Here is a 23,537-nt window from a genome sequence, read left to right as displayed (position 1 = left end):
AACCCGTTTGACAGAGGAGACTGTCTCAAACAAACAAACAAACAAAAAAACCGAAACCCAAAAAACTAAAAACTAAAAAACAAAGGGCTAGGCCACAGGCAGATCACATTCACAGCACCCGACACACTGGCTCTGCTAGGCTAGCCATGCATGAGTGAGATGAAATAATGCTACACGGTGACGGTTCTGGTTAGCAAAGCTTTCCCTGCTTGCACGGGCCTGATGATGAGGGTAATGATGTGTGTGGGTTTTTAGGATAGTGTTTTGTTATGGCAGCCTGAACTGCTTAGAGATAAATAGATTTCTTATTAACAGAAATATAGGGGAGACAATTGAAACATGGTTGTGGAGAAGGGGTAGCTTTGTGGTAGGAACATCAGTAAAAATGTGCTTTTGTATTTGTAATGCATGGAATTGCAAATCATGCAAATAGATTAGGTGTTTTATAGCTTTTCCAAAATGCTGAATAATGTTATTGAGCAGATAAACTGCTGAACAGATGTTAAGTAGCTGTTTGTGATGACCCCCTTGGTTCCCCTTATAAGGTAAGAACATCAAATCAATGATGTAACACAAAAGAGGGAACAGGAAGGAAATTCTTTAAAATTTCCAACTTACAAGCCTTTTGAAAAATATTAAAAGAGGAGAAATCTGCAGCCTTTATAGCCTGTTAATGAGAAGCTCTCTTTATATACGTTCAGTACAATGGCTTAAATTTTGTAAAATAGCAGTGTAATTCAGGTCTTATTTTGGACTCTTTAAGACTGAAAAGTAGAAAAGGCATATTTTTCCTGGATCATAGAAAGAGATTAGATAATTTACCTTATGACTATATAAAGATCAATTGCCAATGTTTAGAGAAGCATCCAATTCATCAGTGTGGTACAAAGGCACTATCTTGAAAAGCTCTGAATTCTTGTGTAGGTAATGAGATGGTTATATGCAATAGCTCAATAAGTGAAATAGAGAAAACATTGTGCTTGCTAAAATGTTCTTATTGATTTGAAATGACAAATTCACTGCAATGTTGAATTAGATATCAGGAAGGCATAAAGAAAAGGTTCTTTAAAGAGACACTACTCTAATAAGTGCTTGAAATTGCAAAGTGTAGCATTATAGTATGTTTTAGAAGAAAAGAAATAAAATCATTAGCTAAAATTTGCTTGTTTTTGCAAATGAGAGTTACTATGAATGTTTTCAAAATCCCCTAACACTTGCACTGTTTGCCATGTAAGCCTTATATATACTTCTAGAATTCTCTAATATTTGTACATTGGACAAATATAAAAGACTCATATACCTACATTCAATTGAGTGCTTCTAATAAAATCCAATATTGGCAAGATTCGCTTCCCCATTGTCTCCATTTGTCTCACTGTATCTTCTCTGGTCAGACCGAAAGGTGTTTTATGCTCTAAAAATTGTAACAATAAACTTTTATACTATTTTCTCCAGACTTCCATTTCAAAATGTTTTCTTTAGCAAGCTATAAACGGATATCTCAATATTAATAGATACGAAATCTTTAGTATAGAAACTAGTCCCATCCCTAGACTATATGTATAACAAAGAAAGATCTATGGGGAGAAAGGCAGAGGAGACGCTGCCCTTTAGAAACTATCATTTATCTCTTTTGTTGTGTTTCTTGATTGAGAGATCTAAGAGACAGCCTATAATGATTCACCGATCTCCTCAGAGTCTGTTTTTCCTGAGTTGTGAAAAAATGCGTCATAAATGTGTCTGATTCTTGTCTTGTTCCTCCTAGGTATTATTCAAGTGTGCAGATCCATTGACTTTGAATGTAGCTCGAAGTTCAGATAAGCCTCAGAGGATACAGTGCCAGACAAAACACACATTCTTAATTATGTGGTTAGAGCTGCAGGAATAAATTTAACCTGGTCATGAATTCAGCCCATAAGTTTGAGATTTCAACTCCATGTGAATATTTTCTTGATTTTTGAAAGTTTCAACTCAGATTACTGAACACCATTTAACTGTGATACTCTCCAGGAGATCTAAACTCTTGGCTAATTACATAAGAAAAGAGGGGAACCGACATTAATACAACAACAGATAATACAAGTAATTTAAGATTGTCATTGGCTATATTTTTGATTTCATATAGCAGTTTCATTGCATAATTTTCTTCTACCTCTGCTAATTGATAATGATGAAAACTAGTATTCTTTAAGTGCTGTATGATTAGTCATTGATGATAGAGGTGGGTGGGGTAAGATGATTAGATGATTAGAGTCAGGGGGGTGGGCATTCCAGGACTGTGTGTGTTCTTGGGGGAAAGATTTCCTGGAACCAGAATTCCAAGTATTGTTAACTAACCACAGAGAAGATTAGAAGGCGTTAATTTTAACTCAAACATTTTTTGGGGCCCAAAACTCATCACAGGTCCTACTACATGCTAGACCTTGTAGGTTCAGATGATTCACCTGTGAATATCGGCAGCTTCCTGCTTGATATTTTTTCCAAAAATTTTCCATCTTCTTTGTTTTTGAACCCGAGAGTCAAGAGATATTGTTGGGGAGGAAAAGATGACCAGTCAACTGTCTGAGGCAACATGTGGAGTGTCTGAAGATCTGAAATATGACAGAAAAAGAACTAAGAGGCTCTGTTATGGTTTTAATATGTTTAGGGTTTCCCCCCCCCAGATTTCAGGAATTGTACATGGAAAAAATGATAACTATAAACATGAAAGGTATGAAGTAAAATTATATGTATCAAAAGGTTGAATAGATAACATGTCAAAATCATATTTCATTATACTTTTCTTAGTAATCTAAGCATACACAAAGCATAACAATAAAATACGGCTAGATCACATGGTCATCTTTCCTCATCTTCAGAATAACAGACATTCAGGACCAGCTTGCATGCTTATTAGTTTTTAGCTGTGACTATTTACAAGAGATTTTGATTTTTCTTTTTCTCTCTCTTTTTTTTTTTTTTAGACAGAGTCTTGCTCTTGTCACCCAGGCTGGAGTGTAATGGCATGATTTTGGCTCACTGCAACTTCTACCTCCCAGGTTCAAACGATTCTCCTGCTTCAGCCTCCTGAGTAGCTGGGATTACAGGTGCCTGCCACCACGCCCAGCTAATTTTTGTATTTTTAGTAGAGATGGGGTTCCACCATGTTGGCCAGGCTGGTCTCAAACTTCTGACCTCAGGTGATCTACCTGCCTCAGTCTCCCAAAGTGCTGGGATTACAGGCGTGAGCCACTGAGCTTGGACGAGAATTTGATTTTTCTCTTCCTAGCTTAAGATGTAAGGAAATCATGTTAGTTATTTAAAAAAAAAAAAAAAAAGGAAAGAGAAAAATTACAAATGAAAATTAAAATATAAAGCTAATTAATTTAGTTACCATCCTTCATATAGCCATAGGAAAAATCTTAAAATGATAAATGCACTGACTATTGTAATTAGACTTGGAAATAATTCGTGTCATGAAAATGGTTCTAAAACAGATTCAATTCTTAATGACCATAAGAGCTAATGTTTACTGAGTACTTATTTTCTATTCGCCCCTGTTCTAAGAGTTTTGTGTGCACTGTTCTTTCCATTCCACATAATAACTTCACAAGGTTGGTGCTGTTGTCCTCACTTTATGAATAAGAGGTTGAGGGACACACACAGGAAGTAACTTGCCCAAGAGCACAGCTCCAAAGTGGGCAAAGCCGGATTCACAATCAGGTAGTCTGACTCCAGACACCACAGGCACAGCCACTGCACCCTTCTTCGAGATTGCTTTGCACTAGGTTACTTTTGGGGTAGGGATAAAGGCCCACCTTACAGATGATAAGACTGGTGCTTCAAGAGGTTACAAACATGCCCAAGATCATGAATTTAGCAAACAGAGGGACCAGAATTGAAAGCCAAAGTACAAAGGCTAACCTCTTGGGGGCCTGGAGGCAAGATTCACTTAATTCATTTCCATTTTGAGTAATAAGGCTTTGGTTTATCAAAATAGATTTCTCAAATGAGGGACGGTGAACAGAGAGGTTTAATAAGCCCTCTTTGTTTAACACTACCAGAAAGGGGAAAAGGCAAAATCCCAAATATCATTGAATGATGGTTTAAAGGTAAAATTTTAATGTAGACTCGGAACTCAAATGGTAATGGTTCAAATATAGCCTTCACTATTTGTCTGTAATACTTCTTTTAAAAATAAGATAGTACACCACGAGTGTGTTTTTTTTAACACCATCCCCTTTTTTAAGCCGCAGAACCTTTTGTCCAAACTAAAATTTTCTGACAAGCCCAATATTCAAAGCCAACAAAAAGTAGGGACATTCTGTTTGAATCCTGGCACACTGATCACCCACCCTCACTACTGTACTGTGTTCTATACCCTACTCACAGACGCCACCTCGAGCTTCTCCACAGAACCTCCGTTTTTCAAAACACAGTTTGGAAAACACTGCAATAAGTTATTTGTCACAGTTTGGTTAAGTAAACAGTGTGTATCTGTCAAATTGAGAGTTAAAATATATACTGATTATTGAAATAATTAAAATATCACACAATGCCTTTTAAACACAAACACAGAGCAAAAACATATTAATGAACCCAAGCAAGCGTTAGTTTTTCTTTGGTGACTTAGGATCAAGGTCACCCCTTACTGTTAATGAGGGCTAATATTCATCTGGTGCTTCTTCTGTGCCACACACATTATCAGGGTTATCTTTTTCAATCATGGAGTGGGGATCAGGGCATATTATCAGGCCCACCTTACAGATGATAAAGCTGGAGCTTCCAGAGGTTACAAAGTTGCCCAAGATCACACACTGAGCATTAGGACCAGAATTGAAAATCAGGCAGCTGGATGCCAAAATACAAAGGCTTTCCACTCAAAACTATCCTTGTGATAGTCTGAGGTCATGGTTATAAAAATCGATGGGAAACATTCTATAGGAAGGCCAGTAAATGCTCTCTATCTAGAAAAGTATAGCAAATGCTCAAGAGTTCCCAAACTAACAGAGTGACTTTTAGGCATCTTAACATACAGATTGCAAGTATTAGATGCTTCTTCTTCTTCTTCTTCTTCTTCTTCTTCTTCTTCTTCTTCTTCTTTTTTTTTTTTTTTTGAGATGGAGTCTTGCTCTGTCTACCCAGGCTGGAGTGCAGTGGCACTATCTCGGCTCACTGCAAACTCTGCCTCCCGGGTTCAAGCAATTCTCCTGCCTCAGTCTCCCGAGTAGCTGGGATTACAGGCACCCGCCACCTCACCCAGCTAATTTTGTATTGGTGTGGTGGGGTGTGTATTGGTTTTGAGATGGGGTTTCTCCAAGTTGGTCAAGCTGGTCTTGAACTCCCGACCTCAGGTGATCCACCCACCTCAGCCTCCCAGTGTTGGGATTACAGGCGTGAGCCACTGTACCCAGCCTTAGATGCTTCTTTAGTTGGTGGTTGTGTTACAAAATGGCTCTTTTTAAAAGGATGGCTCATTTTTATAAACAAGGTAAAAATGTGATTTCTGCTTTTCAATTTCAAAAGTGCAGGAAGTTTCTTTGCTTTTGAAATCTGCAGCTGATCATCACAGACACGCCTGTCTTTGCAAGCGAATACTATTTTGTTGAAATATTAGCAAGGGGACAGCTTACTAGTTTTACTGAAGTTTCTAATAACTGCATTGTATGAAAAGGCAGCTGAGTAACCTCGAGATTTGGCATTTTCTGGTGCCGTATTATTGCCAAAACCAGCCTGATGTTTGAGGACTCGCTTATGTAGATAGATAGCCTAAAGACTTTGAGTGGTTTACCTCTTCTTGTCCTTAAATATTTGATAGATAAAGAGGAGACCAATACTAATATTGGCAGTGATTAGACGGAATAGAAACTAATGTTAGTACTATACTATGGCTAATTTATTAGAAAACATGCTTGCAAAAATGTAAATATTCTCTGTTCCTTCTGATCCTATATGCTTCATCCTGTGAGTATTTGACCCATTATTAACTTACAGTTGAAGTTTTAAAATGTAAGAAGTTCGTATATACATAAGGTTAAATTTAGAAAAAAAATGTTTTTCAAGTATCATTCTTTTACCATTTGTATGCAGGGTAAATTGCTGTTGTATGAACATTTAGCCTAACAGGTGGTCTATGACCCCAAATGACAACACACTTACCAGATGTTGAATCTCATGTAACATTAATTTGAGTGGTAATTGTTCTCAATTTTGTGCTTATAAACCTCTACCTATGTCCAGAAAGCTCTGTGCCTCTGATGGATATAAAAGTTAACCAGATTATATTACCCTTGTGTAGGAAAGTAGAATTGATTAAAAAATGTCTTCTTTGCTCCTGTCATGTCGAAAGAAACTTGGGAGAAATAGATCTTTTAATGTATTCCTTTACAATTTATCCCAATTGGAGATGAAATTTATATGACTATGACTGAATTTATTATTAAAAAATCAGTTCGCGTGTGTGAACAGCTCCAAATTTTTACCATCAGCAAAGTGGATGCTTTAAAAAATAATATCAAAGATAGATTATGCAGATTAAATTTCTCGCATAAATATAATCCTTCAATTTCCTTTCCCCCAGACGAAAGATGTCAAACTTTCACTGAAAGAGGTAAACAGTTTTCCCTTCTTCAGAAACATCTTGTTGTACTATGGAAGGCTGAAATTGACCACCTTGCAAGTCCTCAAGCTATTCTGGCTTCTTGACTTTTTGGTATTATTGTCCCCTCCTTGAAAATCATCTTCCTGGAGTTCAGCAGTAGTCTCTCTCTCTCTCTTTCTCTCTCTGACACACTCACACACACACACAGACACACGTTCCCCTTTCTCCTCCTGCCTTCTCATTCAGTGCTCCTCACAGCTGTCCCCAGCTCACTGATATTCTCTTCATACACACACCCTTGGGAATATCGCTAGTCTTGTGTCTTTGGCTACTATTTTTAACCAAAAAATTGGACATCAAAGCTACAGTCGCAGCTGGAAATTTCCACCAAATTCCAACATGGCATTTCCAAATACCTACTGGGACATTGCTATTTGCTCATAACTCCAAAAGTTAGTTAAAATAGAGCAAATATGTTCTTCCAAAGTGATTTTCATAATCTCTACAACTTCTGTTTTCCTTTTTCTTTCTCCCCCCTGCTATGAGGATAGCCATTACTCACCCAATTATTCTGGCTTAAAAATTTGAAGCCATTGTTGACCTTTCTTTCCTCTTACTCCCCATTTAGTGAGTCTCTCCAAAACTAATTAAACCTGCACATTGCAATACATCCCATATCAGCCTGTTTCTTTGCATTATCATTGCTATTATCTTGGTCAAATTTCTCATCACATAACATCTGTATTATTGAAGAGTTTCCCCACCAGTCTCACTGCTACTAGTGTTGTTTCATGCCAATACATCGCTACATCACCATCCGATGAGTATTTTTGATACATCACCTGCCTTTTTCACTGTCACATCCTCCCTCAGGAACTCTGGGGACTTTTCCTTTCCTGGCATTCAAGGCTCTCACCAGTGTGCATCTGCTTCACAATCTATCCATTATTCTTACATTTTCTCTAGTATCAACCTTTATAACCAGCTTTGCTGATTTCACTGCCTGTGCTTATCTGGCCTCTGAACTTTGCTTGTGATTTTACACTCAGAAACAACTACCTAGTCTCCTCATTTTTTCTTTATTCTATCTATCACCGTCCTTCCAGATATGTCTAAGTCCCATCTAGCTCATAAAGGGTTTCCTGAATATTACAGTATTTTCCAATCTTCCATTCGAACTCTTTTTTTTTTTTTGAGATGGAGCTTCACTCTTGTTGCCCAGGCTGGAGTGCAATGGCACAATATCGGCTTACTGCAGCCTTCACCTCCTGGGTTCAAGCGATTCTCCTGCCTCAGCCTCCTGAGTCGCTGGGATTACAGGTGCCTGCCACCACACCCAGCTAATTTTTGTTATTTTTAGTAGAAACGGGGTTTCTCCATATTGGCCAGACTGGTCTCGAACTCCTGACCTCAGGTGATCTGTCCACCTGGGCCTCCCAAAGTGCTGGGATTACAGGCGTGAACCACCGCGCTTGGCCTCAAACTCGTAAAGAACATTTATATTCACTCCAGAGTGAATCTCCTGTTTCATGGGGGCATGTCTTAACAACCTGACAAATCTTAATCCCCTTGAAGATTCCATCTTCTTTGTTTGTTTTAATTTCTGGTTTTTATTTTTGCAGACAGGGTCTTACTCTGTCACTTATGCTGGAGTGTAGTGATGCAATCATAGTTCACTGTAACCTTGAACTTCTGGGCTCAGGCAATCTTCCTACCTCAGCCTCCAGAGAAGCTGGGATTAAAGGTACATGCCCCTATGCCCAGTTAATATATTTTTGTTCAATTTTTAGTAGAGATGGGGTCTCGCTATGTCGTTCAAACTGGTCTTGAGCTCCTGGCCTCAAGCGATCCTCCTGCCTTGGCCTCCCAAATCACTGTGATTACAGGTGTGAGCCATGGTGCCTGGCCACATCTTTAAATTATCTTCACGCCTGAAGCACCTAGCAGATGCCCAATCGACATTTGAATTTAAACACACATTTGAATTGAAAACACACATTCCCAAATCTTGAATTTTTAATGGTCCAAATAGGAATAGAACTGCAAAAAATCAAAACTAATAAAATATCTAGAGCTTCTGAGATATGATTTATTTTCTGATACTAAACTTAGAAAAAAAATCACATTGTTATTGTTTTTCATTTTGCCTAAACCCTAAATGGGTTCTGTTAACCTTATGAGGGGTGAGTGAAGTGAAATAATTTGTACTGGGTGACTCAGTAGAGTAGATGCTGAAATGAACAGAGCAGCTTTGCTTGGATGGAAAAATTAGTTTCATAGTTGGCTTGCTGCAGCTTTTTCTCTGGGAAATATGAACTCAGTCACAAAAGATTGGATTAATGGGGAGAGTTTGGCTTAATGCAACCATTGGCAGCGCCAGAAAAACATCTGCAAAAATGTAAAATATAGACTGTAGATGAACAGACTCATCTATATATGTGAGGGATAGCTGTATTTGTTATGTAGTTAAATATCCATAAAATACATTTTAAGCTCTATGGAAGTAAAGCACTAAGCATAGACACCATTGTTGTCTGTATTTTCTCTTGGACACCTCATCCTAACCACAGCCAACAGATCATGAAGGAACACTGCAAAGCAGTTTCTTAAAAAGAAAAATCATAGAGATTTAAAAACTCTTTTAGAAAGATGCAGATTTGTTGGGTTCTATCATTACTTTTCTAGAAGTTTCATTTTTTCCTCTATTTTCTGGTGTCTGTGTAATTTCCCTGCCCTTTGTCCATAACAAAATGTTCTAACATTTAGGTTAAAGCAAAATCTCATTTTTGAAGGCCCCAATTGTTTAGTGTGAGATAGGGCCATGTAAGTTTTATATGACTCTTTTTTACTGATCAGTTTCAGACTTTTGTTTCTATAGTACCTTCATAATGCCAACACTTGGTCATTACTTCTTTCTCAATCATGTTCTGAGTTTTATTTTGTACTCTTTTTAGTGCTAATACTTCTATCTTGGAAGTTATCCACAAATTCACATCAGTAAGAAAATAGCAAAAGGTGGCAACTTTGAAGCAAAGTTATTATTACTGCCCCCCATAAATAATAAAGTGGTTTCTACTTTTAGAAACAGATAGTATATTTTGAGTTTTGTATTTGATGTCTGAGAAAGTCATATATGTATACTATATAGATAATAAATTGTACAATAAATTATATTTCCCTTTGACCTTCATTGTAATTTCAGAGTTATAGACAGAAACAGAAAAAAACTGATTTTCATTCCCACGATTCCTAATTTTCACTTCAGGTTGCTGGTCTACTTCTCCAAGATCAATTTTTGTATATTTAAGTTTTCTCTTGCAACACACATAGAAACTTAGAAAGACACATAATCCCGCAGGAATTTTACACACAGTTCATTTCTCTTTCATTTGAAATTCTTATTGATTCCAAAGTTTTATGTTTAATGAACTGTACTGGGTCTTTATTCTGGGCTTTATTACACTGAAGCTCCTTGATCCTACTTTTCTCAAAGTAGACTAGAGACAATACAAACATTAAAGTTATGGCTATTCCTCCTCAATATTTATTAGACTCACTATCATTGAAATAATACAATGTTGCTATAATTCCAATAAACTGATGTCTTGTTACGCTGTCTGAGAGTTGGAATGATCACTGGTTAATTGGCTATCTGGCATGCATTTCTCTCCTCCTCCCCTTATTATTCCTTGGTTAATTCTCTCACTCACCTCCTACTCTAAAAGTGAGACCCAAGTGACAAAGTCAATAAATCCATGCCATTTCCCTCGGTCCCAGTGATTGGTTCAATCATAAGCATGTTACACAGTTTGGGCCAATGCAAAAGAGTGGGCTTCTGGAATTGTGTGGAAGGGGCACTCCTGTTCCTTGGTACAGGGAGATTTGAGATCTGTAATGACATTTGAGAATGTTGCTATTTTATTCAAGAACCTAGCACTTGAGGGCATGGTAGAGTTAGTGGAACACCTGGTAGAATTTGAGAATAAATTCTCAAGTTGACTGTGGAAACGGAGTGCTGAGAGACAGTAAGTGAGCTATTGGTTGGATCAAGCTGTGCTTAAAAGCAGTCCCACCTGTGGATCTTCATGTTATGTAAGTCAATGTGTTCCAATGTGTTCTGCCCCTTTAAAACTGACTTCAGTAAGTCAGTTTGAGCTGTGATTCCTACCACTTGAAACAAAAGATTCCTCATACAGGAGTTTAGCGAGTAGTTCAAAATATCTTACACATAATATAGGATCCTTACTATAGTTGAGACGTAAGACAGAGATGAAACTGTCATGTTGAATTTCTAGGAAGAAAGTTTTTCTTATTTAAGAAAAATAACAGTTGGGGGATTTGGAATTATTACTTTTTACAGCTAGCACAAATGTAGCAATATTAAATACATCCTGGTGATGCCATTATTACAACATTATTATAATATTATCACTGGTAACTAAACTTACATTTATAAATATAATAAAAATAATAAATATTTAACATAATCTTTCTTGACCTAAATTATAGTTACTGTTTTCCCACTTTGGGTTAAATTCTACATCTCACAGAAAATGATTCTTTGATAGTTAATTTAAAAATTGTACAATAAAAGTCATGTGATCTCAAAGCCTTAATTTTCCTTTCTATCCGGACTGGTAACCTATTCACTTGTTTGTTTATATTTCCCTTTGTTCTGGAAGTGTAATGACTTGCCTTACATAAATTCATATGAGATAAGAAAAAGTGAAAAGTAGCGTGTTTGAAGAAAATAGATCAAAAGAAAAATTAAAAATAGATGATGAAGCCATAAGTAAGATTAATACACAAAATGTATTTTATGAAGTCGTGTATATTTGCTAAAAGAGGATCAAATATGTCATTCACAATGTTCTTAATTAAAAAACTTCTATAATCACAGAAAAGCACAGTGATTTCCTTTCCTAAGAACAGAGACTTTCTTTTTTGCTTTTTGTTGAAATTGGTTTATAAGTACTACAACTTTTCATGTAATAATCTGTATTATTAATGATAACTTAAAAACAAAGAATTATCATCTACAAAATTATTACTCATGAATTATCATGATTCATAAGCAAATAATCTTATCAGAAATTTCCTGCAGTTAACATATATACCAATTTTGAAAGCAAGGCTTTGATTTAGAACTTGAGATGAGATGCTGCTTTATATTTTGAAATCTAAAAGAACAGACACCTTGATATATAGATATTAGATATTGCTATGCACCCTTCACTATTAGTAGTTAGTTTGGTTGTGATGAAACAACTTTTAATCTGTTTTATTCCTGTTAACCTCAGTAACAAAATAACTGTTTTTGACCACTATTATTATTATCTACAGCTTTGGAACTTTAGGACAAAGTAATAAGACCTGAAATAAAAATGAGAGATATAAATATTGGAAGTAAAGAGATCACTGTATTATTACTTAACAATAGATGGTTGTAGAAAATCCAAGAGGATAAACTGAAAATCAATTAGTATAGACAAGAGTTCACTAAGGTGTCAAAAAAGAAAATATATAAAAATAAACATGTAAGATTTAAAGCTTGACATGGTGGTACATGTTTATAGTCTTACCTACTTAGAAGGCTGAGGTGTGAGGATTGCTTGAGGTCAGGAGTTCAATGATGTAATGTGCTATGAGCATACCTGCGAATAGCCATTCAAAAATAGCCATTGTTTGAGACCCCATCTCAAACAAACAAGCAAACAAGAAACCATGTAAGATGAAAAAACCCGAAATATGTAGATATAATAAAATATGCAGTATATTTAAAACAATGGTTTGATCCATAATAGCAAAAAAAAAAATATTAGAAATAAGCTTAGCAAGATATATAATTTTGATAATTTGATTATCTAATTTACTTGACAAATACTTTTAGGCTTTTCTTTCAAGAATCTATAAATATATGTCAGACATTAGAATGAAAAGGTAAGATAATAGAGGGCATGGTGTTGTTTACTATTTGGTGCCTATAGCACACAAGTAAACAGTCAATTATAATATAGCACAGTACATTATTAAATTAGGGTGAGATCGGGGTATGAGTAAAATGATAGAGATAAAAATTTTAACGATTGACAAAAGGAGAATAAACTTGTTTGAATTGTTTGGGGCCTAGACTAGAAATTTTTTTCCTCTGGGAATTTTAACTATAAGCATGTGGGTTAAGGTTTGAGTTTATGCTACCTGGGTAGTTTAGGAACTCTGATGTCTAGGAACAAACTGCTCTGATTGGTAACATTCTATGATATAGAAAAAGCAAAAGAAAATCCTCTGGGGAAGGATGCAAAATTACTGTAGACTGCACAGAATTCTCACAGATCAAGCCCCACTGAATAATGGCTTATACCTTACACACAAGAGTGGAAAAGCACTCAAAGATACAATTTTCAATGAGTGGGAGGTGGTGTGGTATCATAGAAAGATGCTTGGTCTTTCTTCCTAGTTTCTGCAAAGCTCCTAAGACCTTTAGAATTACCTGAATGATAAGGATGATTGGAGTGTCTTTTGTTCTAATGTGGCAGCATTTGGAAGGCCTATAACAGCTTCCAAATGGGGCTGGGTCAGCTTACAGTGAGCCGAGATCCGGCCACTGCACTCCAGCCTGGGCGACAGAGCGAGGCTCCGTCTCAAAAAAAAACCAAAAAAAAAAAAAACAAAAGAAAAACCAACCAACCTCCAAGGGAGGAAATAGAGACTAAAGACTGAGTTAATCACTAATAGTCAATTATTTAATCAATCATGTCTACATGATGAAATCTCAATAAAAACTTCTCAACAGCGGGGCTTGGAGAACTTCTGGGTTGGTGAACACATTGAAGTTCTAGGAGGGTAATATTCCCAGAGAAGGTATGAAAGCTCTGCGCATCCTCCCTCCTCTGTCATGCATTTCTCTATACATGCTTCTCTCTCATTTGGCTGTTTCTAAGTTGTATCCCTTACTTGCTATTACTTCATTGACTGTTTTTGTTGCTATTATGGTATTTTGTTGCTACTATGTTGCTAAATGGTAAGTCCTGAGTTTTGAGAGTTGGTCTAACAAATTGTCAAAGCTGAGATGGGGATTATGAGAACCCTTGATTTATGGTTGCTTGGTCAGAAGCATAGGAGGCCTGTGACTTTATTTATTTATTTACTTATTTATTTATTTTTTGAGACACAGTCTTGCTCTGTCGCCCAGGCTGGAGTGCAATGGACTCGGCTGGAGTGCAATGGAGTGCAATGGAGTGCAATGATCTCAGCTCACTGCAACCTCCACCTTCTGGGTTCAAGCCATTCTCCTGCCTGAGCCTCCCAGGCAGCTGGGACTACAGACATGCATCACTACGGCCAGCTATTTTTTTTTTTTGTATTTTTAGTAGAGATGCAGTTTCACCATGCTGGCCAGGGTGGTCTGAAACTTCTGACCTCAAGTGATCTGCCTGCCTTGGCTTCCCAAAGTGCTGGGATTATTATAACTGGTATCTAAAGTGGAGGGCAGTGCTATGGGACTGAGCCTTTAACCTGCAGGGTTTCCAGGTAATTAGTGTCAGAATTGAAATGCAATATTGAACACCTAGTTAGTGTCACAAAGCTAGAGAAATAGTGATGTGGAAAACCCTACACATTTGACATCAGAATATTGTGGGAAAAAAAATCACTTCAAAATTGGTGTCAGAAGTGGGATTTGTTAGAATGGCCCTGACTCACAGAAGCATGTGGTTTGGGAAGAGAAAGGATGAAACGGTGAGGGAGGAGGAACCTTTGATTTGTTATCCATAGTATGGAGCAGCAGCTGTGCTTCAGTTAGTTACTAAACGTAAAAGTTACCAATGGAATTTAGAGGTGAATCTGATTCCCAGCCTTTTGGTTTGCTGAATACACAGGGTAATGCAAACTAATAGAACAAATAAAGTATACAATCCATTGGCTATTATTATCTATAAGAGCTAAAAATGGAAGAAATTAAAAGTGACTGCCAGGTTAAACTTTAATGCTGAACCAAGCACAGATTTCAGTTGAGCTGAACTTCAGCCACTAGCCCCTGAAGTCTCTCGGGGAGAAATTATACAGTAACAACTGAGAGTACCTCTAAGATCTCTGATTACTAAGAAGGTGGTCCACATTGAGGGGAGGCCAAAACCAAGAAACTACTGAAACCAGGGGATAGAGTGTAAATATATATACCCGGGGGTATATTTTATTTTGTAGATCAGTGTCATCAGCTGCCTTTACTAAAATGCATTGTAAGTATGACTAACTTTAAAAAAAAGTAACTTTTTAAATTTTGTAGAGTAGGAAGGCATGTTTGGGTGGATATAGGATCCACTGCTCACTGTGGAACCACTGCAGATGGGTATATTCCTGAAAGAACAACCAGCCTGGTGGACTAAATAAAAGTGACTGTAAGATCTGTTTATCCTGAGAAGGGGGACTGTCCAACTCCCCCTATAAATGACAATTGGGATATCCCAGATGAAGCAGCTGATATGTTTCATATGCAAGCCATGTAAGATTGACTTCATAATAATCAGGAGATTTATCCACTAAATATGCTCATTACCCAGGTCATGGTAAATTGGTGCCCATGTAACTTAACTGTTGCAAAATGGAGCAACAGTTCTTAACGAAATTTGCTTTCTCAGCTTCCCTTCACGGGTCTTACAGATGCTGTAAAAACATTAGATCATTTAATAAGAGAATGAGGAGAGGTAGAAGGGAGAGGCAAAGGACTTGTCCCGATGATTTAGAAATTGTTAAATGGTTATTAAGAAATGGGGGGGTGAATAAAGCAAACATTGATAGGAGGAAACAATAGGGAAGAAGCAGAGAGTCAAAGGACTCACCTCTGCAGGTGGAAATCTTTAGATGGTTATCAAGAAATGGGATACATAGATGAACATTGATTAGGGTGAAACAAAAATCTTAATACAGCACTATACAAGGTTGGGTGGACCGAAGGGATCCTCTGCCAGTCTCTCAATAATAAAGGGCCCCAAACAACTTCTAATAACCCCAATTTTAAGACAGAGCAGAGACTCCCTCTTTGGAGTCTGTGGGCCTCCTTAAGTATGAAAATGAGAAAAATATCTTGAGTTTCTTTAAAAAAAGTTTCAGGCAAATAGCTAGCCCTGAAAAGTACATAAATAACTTGATAAACAAAAATATAATAGCTTAAAACAATAATCAAAAACGTTAGAATCACAGAATGTTTGGTTCTCCTATAAAACCTAAAAATAACATCTTAATCTATGTCTCTGAGTTGTATTTTCAGAAATCCAGATTCCCCCCTCTGCTGCCCCTAACCAAATGGATCCACTGGCATATAAACCTCAAATAAGGGAGAACTGAGGACTAAACTGTAACCATGATTCTTGGTTCTAAATTTCCTCTTGAGGGGCCTGGAGGAAGTCACACCCACATGCCAGAGCTAACATTATTTTCTGCATATCTCAAATTTTAAAAGAAAGTTTCTATTTGTTAACCAATTACAAATTAAAAAATCTTTAAATCTACTTATGACCTGGAAGTCCCTACTTCAAGAAATCCTGCCCTTTAAGGCCAAAAGCAATGCATACTCTCCATGCATTATGATTTTGCTTATAACTTCTGCCTTTCTAAATTTATCCTTGCCTTTAAAAAAAACTGTTGCCTGTAATACATTGGGGAGTTTGGAACTTAAGTGTTAACTGCCTGATCCTTCTTGCTTGGTGCCCCGCAAATAAAGCCTTTCTTTCTTCTACTATAAACCTTGATGTAAATATCTGGTCACAATGCACCAAGCAAGTGAACCCCAATTTGGTTCATAAAAGTGTGGGGATTTTAAAAAGCTAGAAGGCAAATATTACAATGAGAAACCTGGTCTGTAGTCATTTGGGGCAATAGACAGGCAGACTAATCAAAATAATTATTGACAAAAGGGCCAGAGTCTCTTAGCTTGACCCCCAGCTGCAAACCCAAAATCTTATGCAAATGAATAGGTAAAATGGTGAAGAAAAGGTTATGGAATTTTTTGACACAGGAGCATCATGCACTATGGTAGCAAAATTTGTTGGTAAAGCCCTAACACAAATTACAATTAGACTGAAAGAATATAGAAATGCAAGGGCTAAGAGTAATGTCCTTTTAAAATAATATTTGGTCTTTGTCCCCATTTCCTGACACAGCTTCTAAAATGACTGAAATTTTCTGAGTGATAGGGGCATTTTTGTTATTCATAACAAGCCCCTTTCAACCCTATCTGAGTATATGCTAATGAGGTGACCCTTGCTGCGCCCTTGGATAGCTACAGGATGAGGGCAGTTTGGCAAAGAAATCAACCATGTGATTAGAGGCTTGGAATGTTCAGTTTCATGCCTCCCCCACCTCTGGAGAGAGGAGAGATACTGGAGACTGAGTTAATCACCAATGACCAATAATTTAAACAAGGATGCCTATATAATGAAAACTCCATAAAAACCCATAAAAGTTGGGGTTTGGAGACCTTCCAGGTTGGTGAACACATCATGGTACAGGAAGAATGGCACACCAAAGAGGACTTAGAGGCTCTACATCTCTCACCCCCATGATCTTGCCCTGTGCATCTCTTCCATTTGGCTGTTTGTGAGTGGTATCTCTTATAATAAACCAATACGAGCAAGCAAAGTATTTTCCTGAGCTCAGCAAACAAATTATTGAACATGAGGAGGGGGTTGTGAAAACTCCTGATTTGTAGCTGGTTGATCAGAAGTACTGCAACTGGTATCTGAAATGGGCACAGTTTTGTCATACTGAAACCTTCAACTTGTGGGACCTGATACTAACTCTATGTGGATAGTTATCAGAATTGAATTGAATCTTCGGACATCCAGTTGGTGTTGCAGAATGGAAGAATTGGTTGGTTTTTGAGAAATACCCCAGAGATGGCAAAACAACAAATAGCAGAATTAGCATTCTGAGATCTTGAGAAATAGCACTATTAGATACAAAATATAAAATGTGTTTAAAGTACTAAATATAATAAAAATCACAAGAATAAAACTAGATTTTTAAAAGTTGCTTTGAAAAAGATTTTAAACACATGGACACATAGAAGGGAAAAACACACACTGGGGCCCCATCAGACAAGTTTATCTATATAACAAACTTGCACATGTACCTCTGAACTTAAAATAAATGTTAAATTTAACAAAAGGGTTGGGCACAGTGGCTTATGCCTATAATCCTAGCACTTGGGAGGCTGAGGCAGGCGGATTGTCTGAGCTCAGGACAGAGCAGCCTGGGCAACATGGTGAAACCCTGCCTCTACTAAAATACAAAAAATTAGCCAGGTGTGGTGGTGCACACCTGTAATCCTAGCTACTTGGAAGGCTGAGGTAGGAGAATTGCTTGAATCCAGGAGGCAGAGGTTGCAGTGAGTTCATGCCACAGCACTCCAGCCTGGGTGACAGAGAGAGACTCCGTCTCAGAAGATAAAAACAAAAATAAAAAATTAATAAGCAAATTACATAAGAAAAGAAGACTTCAAGAGAACTTCTAGGAGTGGAAAAACAATTATTGGAATGAAAATCTTGAATCTACTAAGGAGTGATCTAGACAGAGCTAAAGGAAGGATGAGAATGCAGATCTGAGAACATTTCAAAATGAAGCAGAGACAAGGACATGGAGAATTTAATAAGCAGCCTTGATGATCTGAAGGATAGAATAAATAAAAGTAACAAATGTCCAGTTAAAGTTCTTAAATGAGAGAATAGAGAGAATCAGGGACTAAAGTCTTGAAAAGGAAATGGATGACAGTTTTTCAGAATTTATGAAAGATTTGACCCCTTAGATTATGAACACAGTGACTAAGCAGGTTAAGAAAAAAAACAATTATACCTGGACACATCTGTAGTTAAACTGTAGAACTTCAAATGAAGACATGATCTTAAAAGCATCGGAGATAAAAGAAGATTATCTACAAAGGAATGAGATCTGACTTCCCAATAGCAATGACACAAGTCAGAAGACAGTGAAATAATATCTTCAAGGCACCAATATTTTAGATTAGACATTTATAACCTGTTGAACTGTTATCTAAGAACTAGGGTGAATTAAAGACATTTTAGACAATCAGGAATGAAGGGAATATACTTCCAACAGACTCTCACTTTGGGAACTTCCAAAGGATGCACTTTAGAAAGAAGGAAATAAAATTCAGAAGAACTGAAATGTGAGAAAAATTTGGTAGACATGTGTATATAATAATTATAGATAAATGTTGACTATGTAAACACATTTATGACCATAATTAACTTAAGGATGGTGTCAGGGAAAATATCAGGTTGAAATAAATACATATTATGTATAATATTAGGGGGTGATTTTCATTAAAGTATTCTATGACCTTTATCTTCTTCAGTTGATAATCATTAAATTCCGATTTTGTTAAGATATCTGTGTTCATAATAACATGTAATGTTATTGTAAATAAAGAAAAAATGAATAAAAGAAATCTTGAAGCATATGAGAGAAGGCAAGTTAGGAGTGGGTAAAAAGTATGTGGACTAAAGCCTATAACATGCCAGAAATAAACCAAACATAACACAGAAATCAACAAAGATCTATTTAGTGCTTACTATTTGTCAGGCACTATCTAAGCCAATGGTGAACAGACAGATTTCTGTGTCTCAGGAACTTATACTCTGGCAGAAAAACTCAATCAATCAACTCAGGAATTAGAATAAGCTTACTTATTCAAAGACAGAGATTGACTACATAATAAGTAATTAAATAAATAAAAAAGTCAGCTGATGTGTCATATTTAAGAGAATATTTTAACATGGAGATATAAAATGTTGAAAGTAAAAGGATGTGTAAAAGAAATACTAGAAAAATACTAATCAGAATAAAACAAGTGAATTTATATTAATATCAGACAAAATAGATTTTAACACAAAATTATTAACATTAAGGTGAAGAATGTAATTACATAACAATAACACACAATTAATGATCTTAAAACAATAGGCACATTGATGCTGAAACAAAAAGTGAAAATTGACAAATTATAAGAATAATTGACAAATCTACCACTATTTTGGATTACTTTAACATCTTTTTTTTTCCCTATGTACTGATGTCAAGTAGACAAAAAATTGTAGCATCTAAAAGGTATGAGTAATTTTCAAACTTGATCCATCTAATGAATACATTAAAAAACCTTGCATTCAACAATTAAAAAATGACATTCTTCTTGAGCACAAATGGTATATTAATGACAGCTGACCATATATTAGGGCATAAACCAACCTTAACAATTTCAGGGATTATTAAAATTTAGACTATGTTTTTGAACATGATGCAATTAGGTTAAAAATTAATAACAAAGATAGCTAAACAATTCTATACATTCAGACATTAAAAACTGTGTATTTAAGTAAGTCATGGCTCAAAGAAGATTTCATAATGAAAGTGAGAAAATATTTTGAGATGAAATACAATGAAAATGTTTTACAAAATTTTTAGGGCACAATAAAAATCATTCTTGGAGAGAAATTGATAGTCTGTACTAAAAACTAGGGAGAGTATTGAAAATTATTGACCCCAGAATTCAGTGAGGAAAATTAAGCAATAAAAGAATAAGTTTCCAAAACAGGACATAAAAGAAATAATAAATATAAGAGCAGAAAGGAGTTAAATGTAAGAAAAAAGAATACAATAGAAAGGTTCGACAATGTTAAAACATCTGGCATAATATGAATAAATGACAACTTTTTAAACCTGATAAAGAATACTTATCAAAAATCTACAGCAAACTTTATAGTTAGTGGTGGAAATTTAGAAGTCTTAACTCTGGAACAACATGTGGATGCCTGCTATCACTCCTTTATTCAACCTTGTGTTGTGTTCCTAGCTATAACAGTAGAAGAACGAACAAACAAACCAAAAAGAAAGAATGAACATCTAGGTACTGGAACAGGGATGGATTTCTTAAATATGACACCAGACTACAAGCTATTAGGCTGTGGTGGGCAGATCACCTGAAATCAGGAGTTCGAGACCAGCCTGGCCAACATGGTGAAACCCCATCTCTACTAAAAATACAAAAATTAGCTGGGCATGGTGGCACATGCCTGTAATACCAGCTACTCGGGAGGCTGAGGTATGAGAATTGCTTGAACCTGGGAGGCAGAGGTTGCAGTGAGCCAAGATTGCGCCATTGCACTCCAGCCTGGGTGACAGAGCAAAACTCCATCTCAAAAACAAAAGCGAAAACAAAAACAGAAACAAAATTATAAAATAACATTAAAATTTAAATCTCACTTCATCAAAAGTCACCGCAGCAAAGTCAAGCTTCTTAATGAGATAAAATATAAAAACTCCAATAAATCAATAATAAAACTATTCAAAAAACCCAAATGAACAAAGGGTACAAACACGCAAATTGTAGGAATAGAGAAATGGTAAAAATACCATTTTTATAAATTTGAAAATTTTTAAGAATTCTGTTTATTTTTTAAGGAAATGTAACCACAGGACAAATAATGACAACGAAGATGTTCACCCTAATTAACAGTCACGGAAATGAAGTGAAAAGGCAACCTATAGAATGGGAGGAAACATTTGCAAATCATACATCTGACAAAGAATTTATATCTAGAATACATAAAGAACTACAATTCAAAAACAGCAACAAAAAACAACTCAATTAAAAAATCAGGAAAGGACTTAAACAGACATTTCTTCAAAGAAGACATAAAAATGGCCAATAAGCACGTGAAAGATGCTCAGCATCACTAATCATTAAGGAAATGCAAATTAAAACAGCAGCAAGATACCACTTTATGTCTGTTAGGATGGCTATTACCAAAAACCAGAAAATAATGAGGGTTGATGAGGACATGGGGAAATTGAAACACTCATGCACTTCTGGTGAGAATGTGAAATGGTGTGGCCACCACAAGAAATGACGTGACACTCAAAAAATTAAAAATAGATTTACCAAAAAAAAAAAAAAATAGATTTACCATATGATCCAGCAATTTATACACCAAAAACAATTGAAAGCAAGGAAATACTTGTATACCCGTGTTCACAGCAGTATGTTCCACAGTAGCCAAAAGGTGGAAGCACCAAGATTTTCTCAATGGAAAAACAGATAAACAAAACGTGATATACATATACAATGGAATATTATTTAACCTTAGAAAGGAAGGAAAATCTGACATCAGCTACAACATGGATGAACTTTGAAGACATTATACTAAGTGAAATAAGCCAGACACAAATGGACAAATACTATATGATTCCACTTGGAGCTGTCAAATTCATAGAGACAGAAAATGGAATAGTGTTTGCTAGGGGATCGGGGGGGAGGAGAATAAAATGGAGAGTTATTATTTAATGGGTAGAGTTTCAGTTTAGGAAAATGAAAAGGTTTTGTAGACGGATGGTGGTAATAGTTGAACAATAATGTGAATGTAGTTAATGCCGCTGATCTGTACACTTTAAAAGTGTTTAAAATGGTACAATTTATGTTGTGTATATTTTACTACAATAAAAAAGGAATAATAAACAAATTTATGATAGTGATTACCTCTGGAGGGGAGGGAGGAGATTAGGATCTGAAAAACCTTGGGAACTTGAACTATACAATACTTTTAATGTTTTATTTCTCAAATAAGGTGGTAATTATGTAGGCGTTCATTATATTATTTTTGTGTCTTTTAGCATATTTCAAGTATTACATAACTAAAAAAATAGAAGCTTCTGATTCTTGTAATCTCAAAACAGACAAATTGGACAAACCTTCTTTCTGAAGACAACTAATATTCCTAGAAGAAATCTAAAAAGTAGATTTTTCTAAGAACATCAAAGAGCTAATAAGAAGGAGGAGGCAGAGCAAGATGTCCAAACAGAACTCTCCAGTGATTGTCTCCCTCATGGGAACACCAAATTGAACAACTGTCCATACAAGAAACACTTTCATAGGAACAAAAAATTAGACGAGCCATGACAGTACTTGATAGTCTTGAATTGCTGATGTCACACCTCCCCCCATTCCCTGGCAGCAGCCAAGTGGCGCAGAGAGAGACTCTGTGTGCATGGTGGAGGGAGAATATAGTAGTTGTGGGACTTTGTATTGGAACTCAGTGCTGCCTTGTCACAATGGAAAGCAACATGGGGGCAGAACCCAGTCAGCATCCATGGGGAGAGCATTTAGATCAGCGCTAGCTAGGGGAGAATTCTCCATCCCAGTGGTCAGAACCTGAATTCTGGCTAGCCCTACCACCATGGGCTAAAGAAGCTCTGGGGTTCTAAATAAACTTGAAAGGTAGTCTAGGCTTCAAGGACCTAAATTCTGGGGTAGCTCTGGCACTATGCTGGGCTTGGAGTCAGTGGACTTGGGGTAAATGATGCTAGGGAGACACCGGCTGGGGTGGCTATGGGAGTTCTTGTGTCACTTCTCCGCCAACCACAGGTAGTGCAGCTCACAGCTCTGGGATAGACTCCTTCCTTTTGCTTCAGGAAGGGAGAGGGGTGAATAAAGAAGACTTTGTCTTGCAACTTGGATACCAGCCCAGCCACAGGATAGGGCACTATTCTCTCAGACAACATTGCTAGACACAACCTGAGCTAGAGGGGAACCTGCTGCCTTGAAGGGAAGAACCCAGTCCTAGCAGGATTCAACGCTTGCTGATTAAAGAGCACTCGGGCCTTGAGTAAACATCAGAAGTACCCAGGGAGTACTCACTGGGCACCTTGGGTAAAACCCAGGCCTGTACTGGCTTCAGGTGTGACCCAGCACATTCCCAGCTGTGGTAGCCATGGGAAGAGACTCCTTCTCCTTGAGGAAAGGAGAGAGAAGAGTAAAGGGGACTCTGTTTTGCAGCTTGGGCACCAGCTCAGTCAAGCAGGCTCCTGTGGTTCCCAACTTCAGGCCTTGGCTACTGGACAGCATTTCTGGATTCACCCTGGGCTAGATGGAAGCCTCCTGGCCTGAAAG

General features: G+C 36.8%; 1 protein-coding gene across 1 annotated transcript in view; it reads right to left on the bottom strand.

The window, feature by feature from the left end:
• The window catches only part of SPATA16 (spermatogenesis associated 16), a 262,274-nt gene that overhangs the window by 33,837 nt on the left and 204,900 nt on the right, over positions 1 to 23,537 (bottom strand). Inside the window, exons 7-8 of the mRNA XM_037988555.2 lie at positions 2,445 to 2,591; positions 1,305 to 1,414 (exon numbers count right to left, since the gene is read on the bottom strand). Of these exons, the coding sequence (XP_037844483.2) occupies positions 1,305 to 1,414; positions 2,445 to 2,591 (257 nt within the window). The remainder of the gene's footprint in view (positions 1 to 1,304; positions 1,415 to 2,444; positions 2,592 to 23,537) is intronic.

Source organism: Chlorocebus sabaeus, chromosome 15 (genome assembly GCF_047675955.1).
Source record: "Chlorocebus sabaeus isolate Y175 chromosome 15, mChlSab1.0.hap1, whole genome shotgun sequence".
NCBI lineage: Eukaryota > Metazoa > Chordata > Mammalia > Primates > Cercopithecidae > Chlorocebus > Chlorocebus sabaeus.
This window is presented reverse-complemented; position numbering and strand designations above follow the sequence as displayed.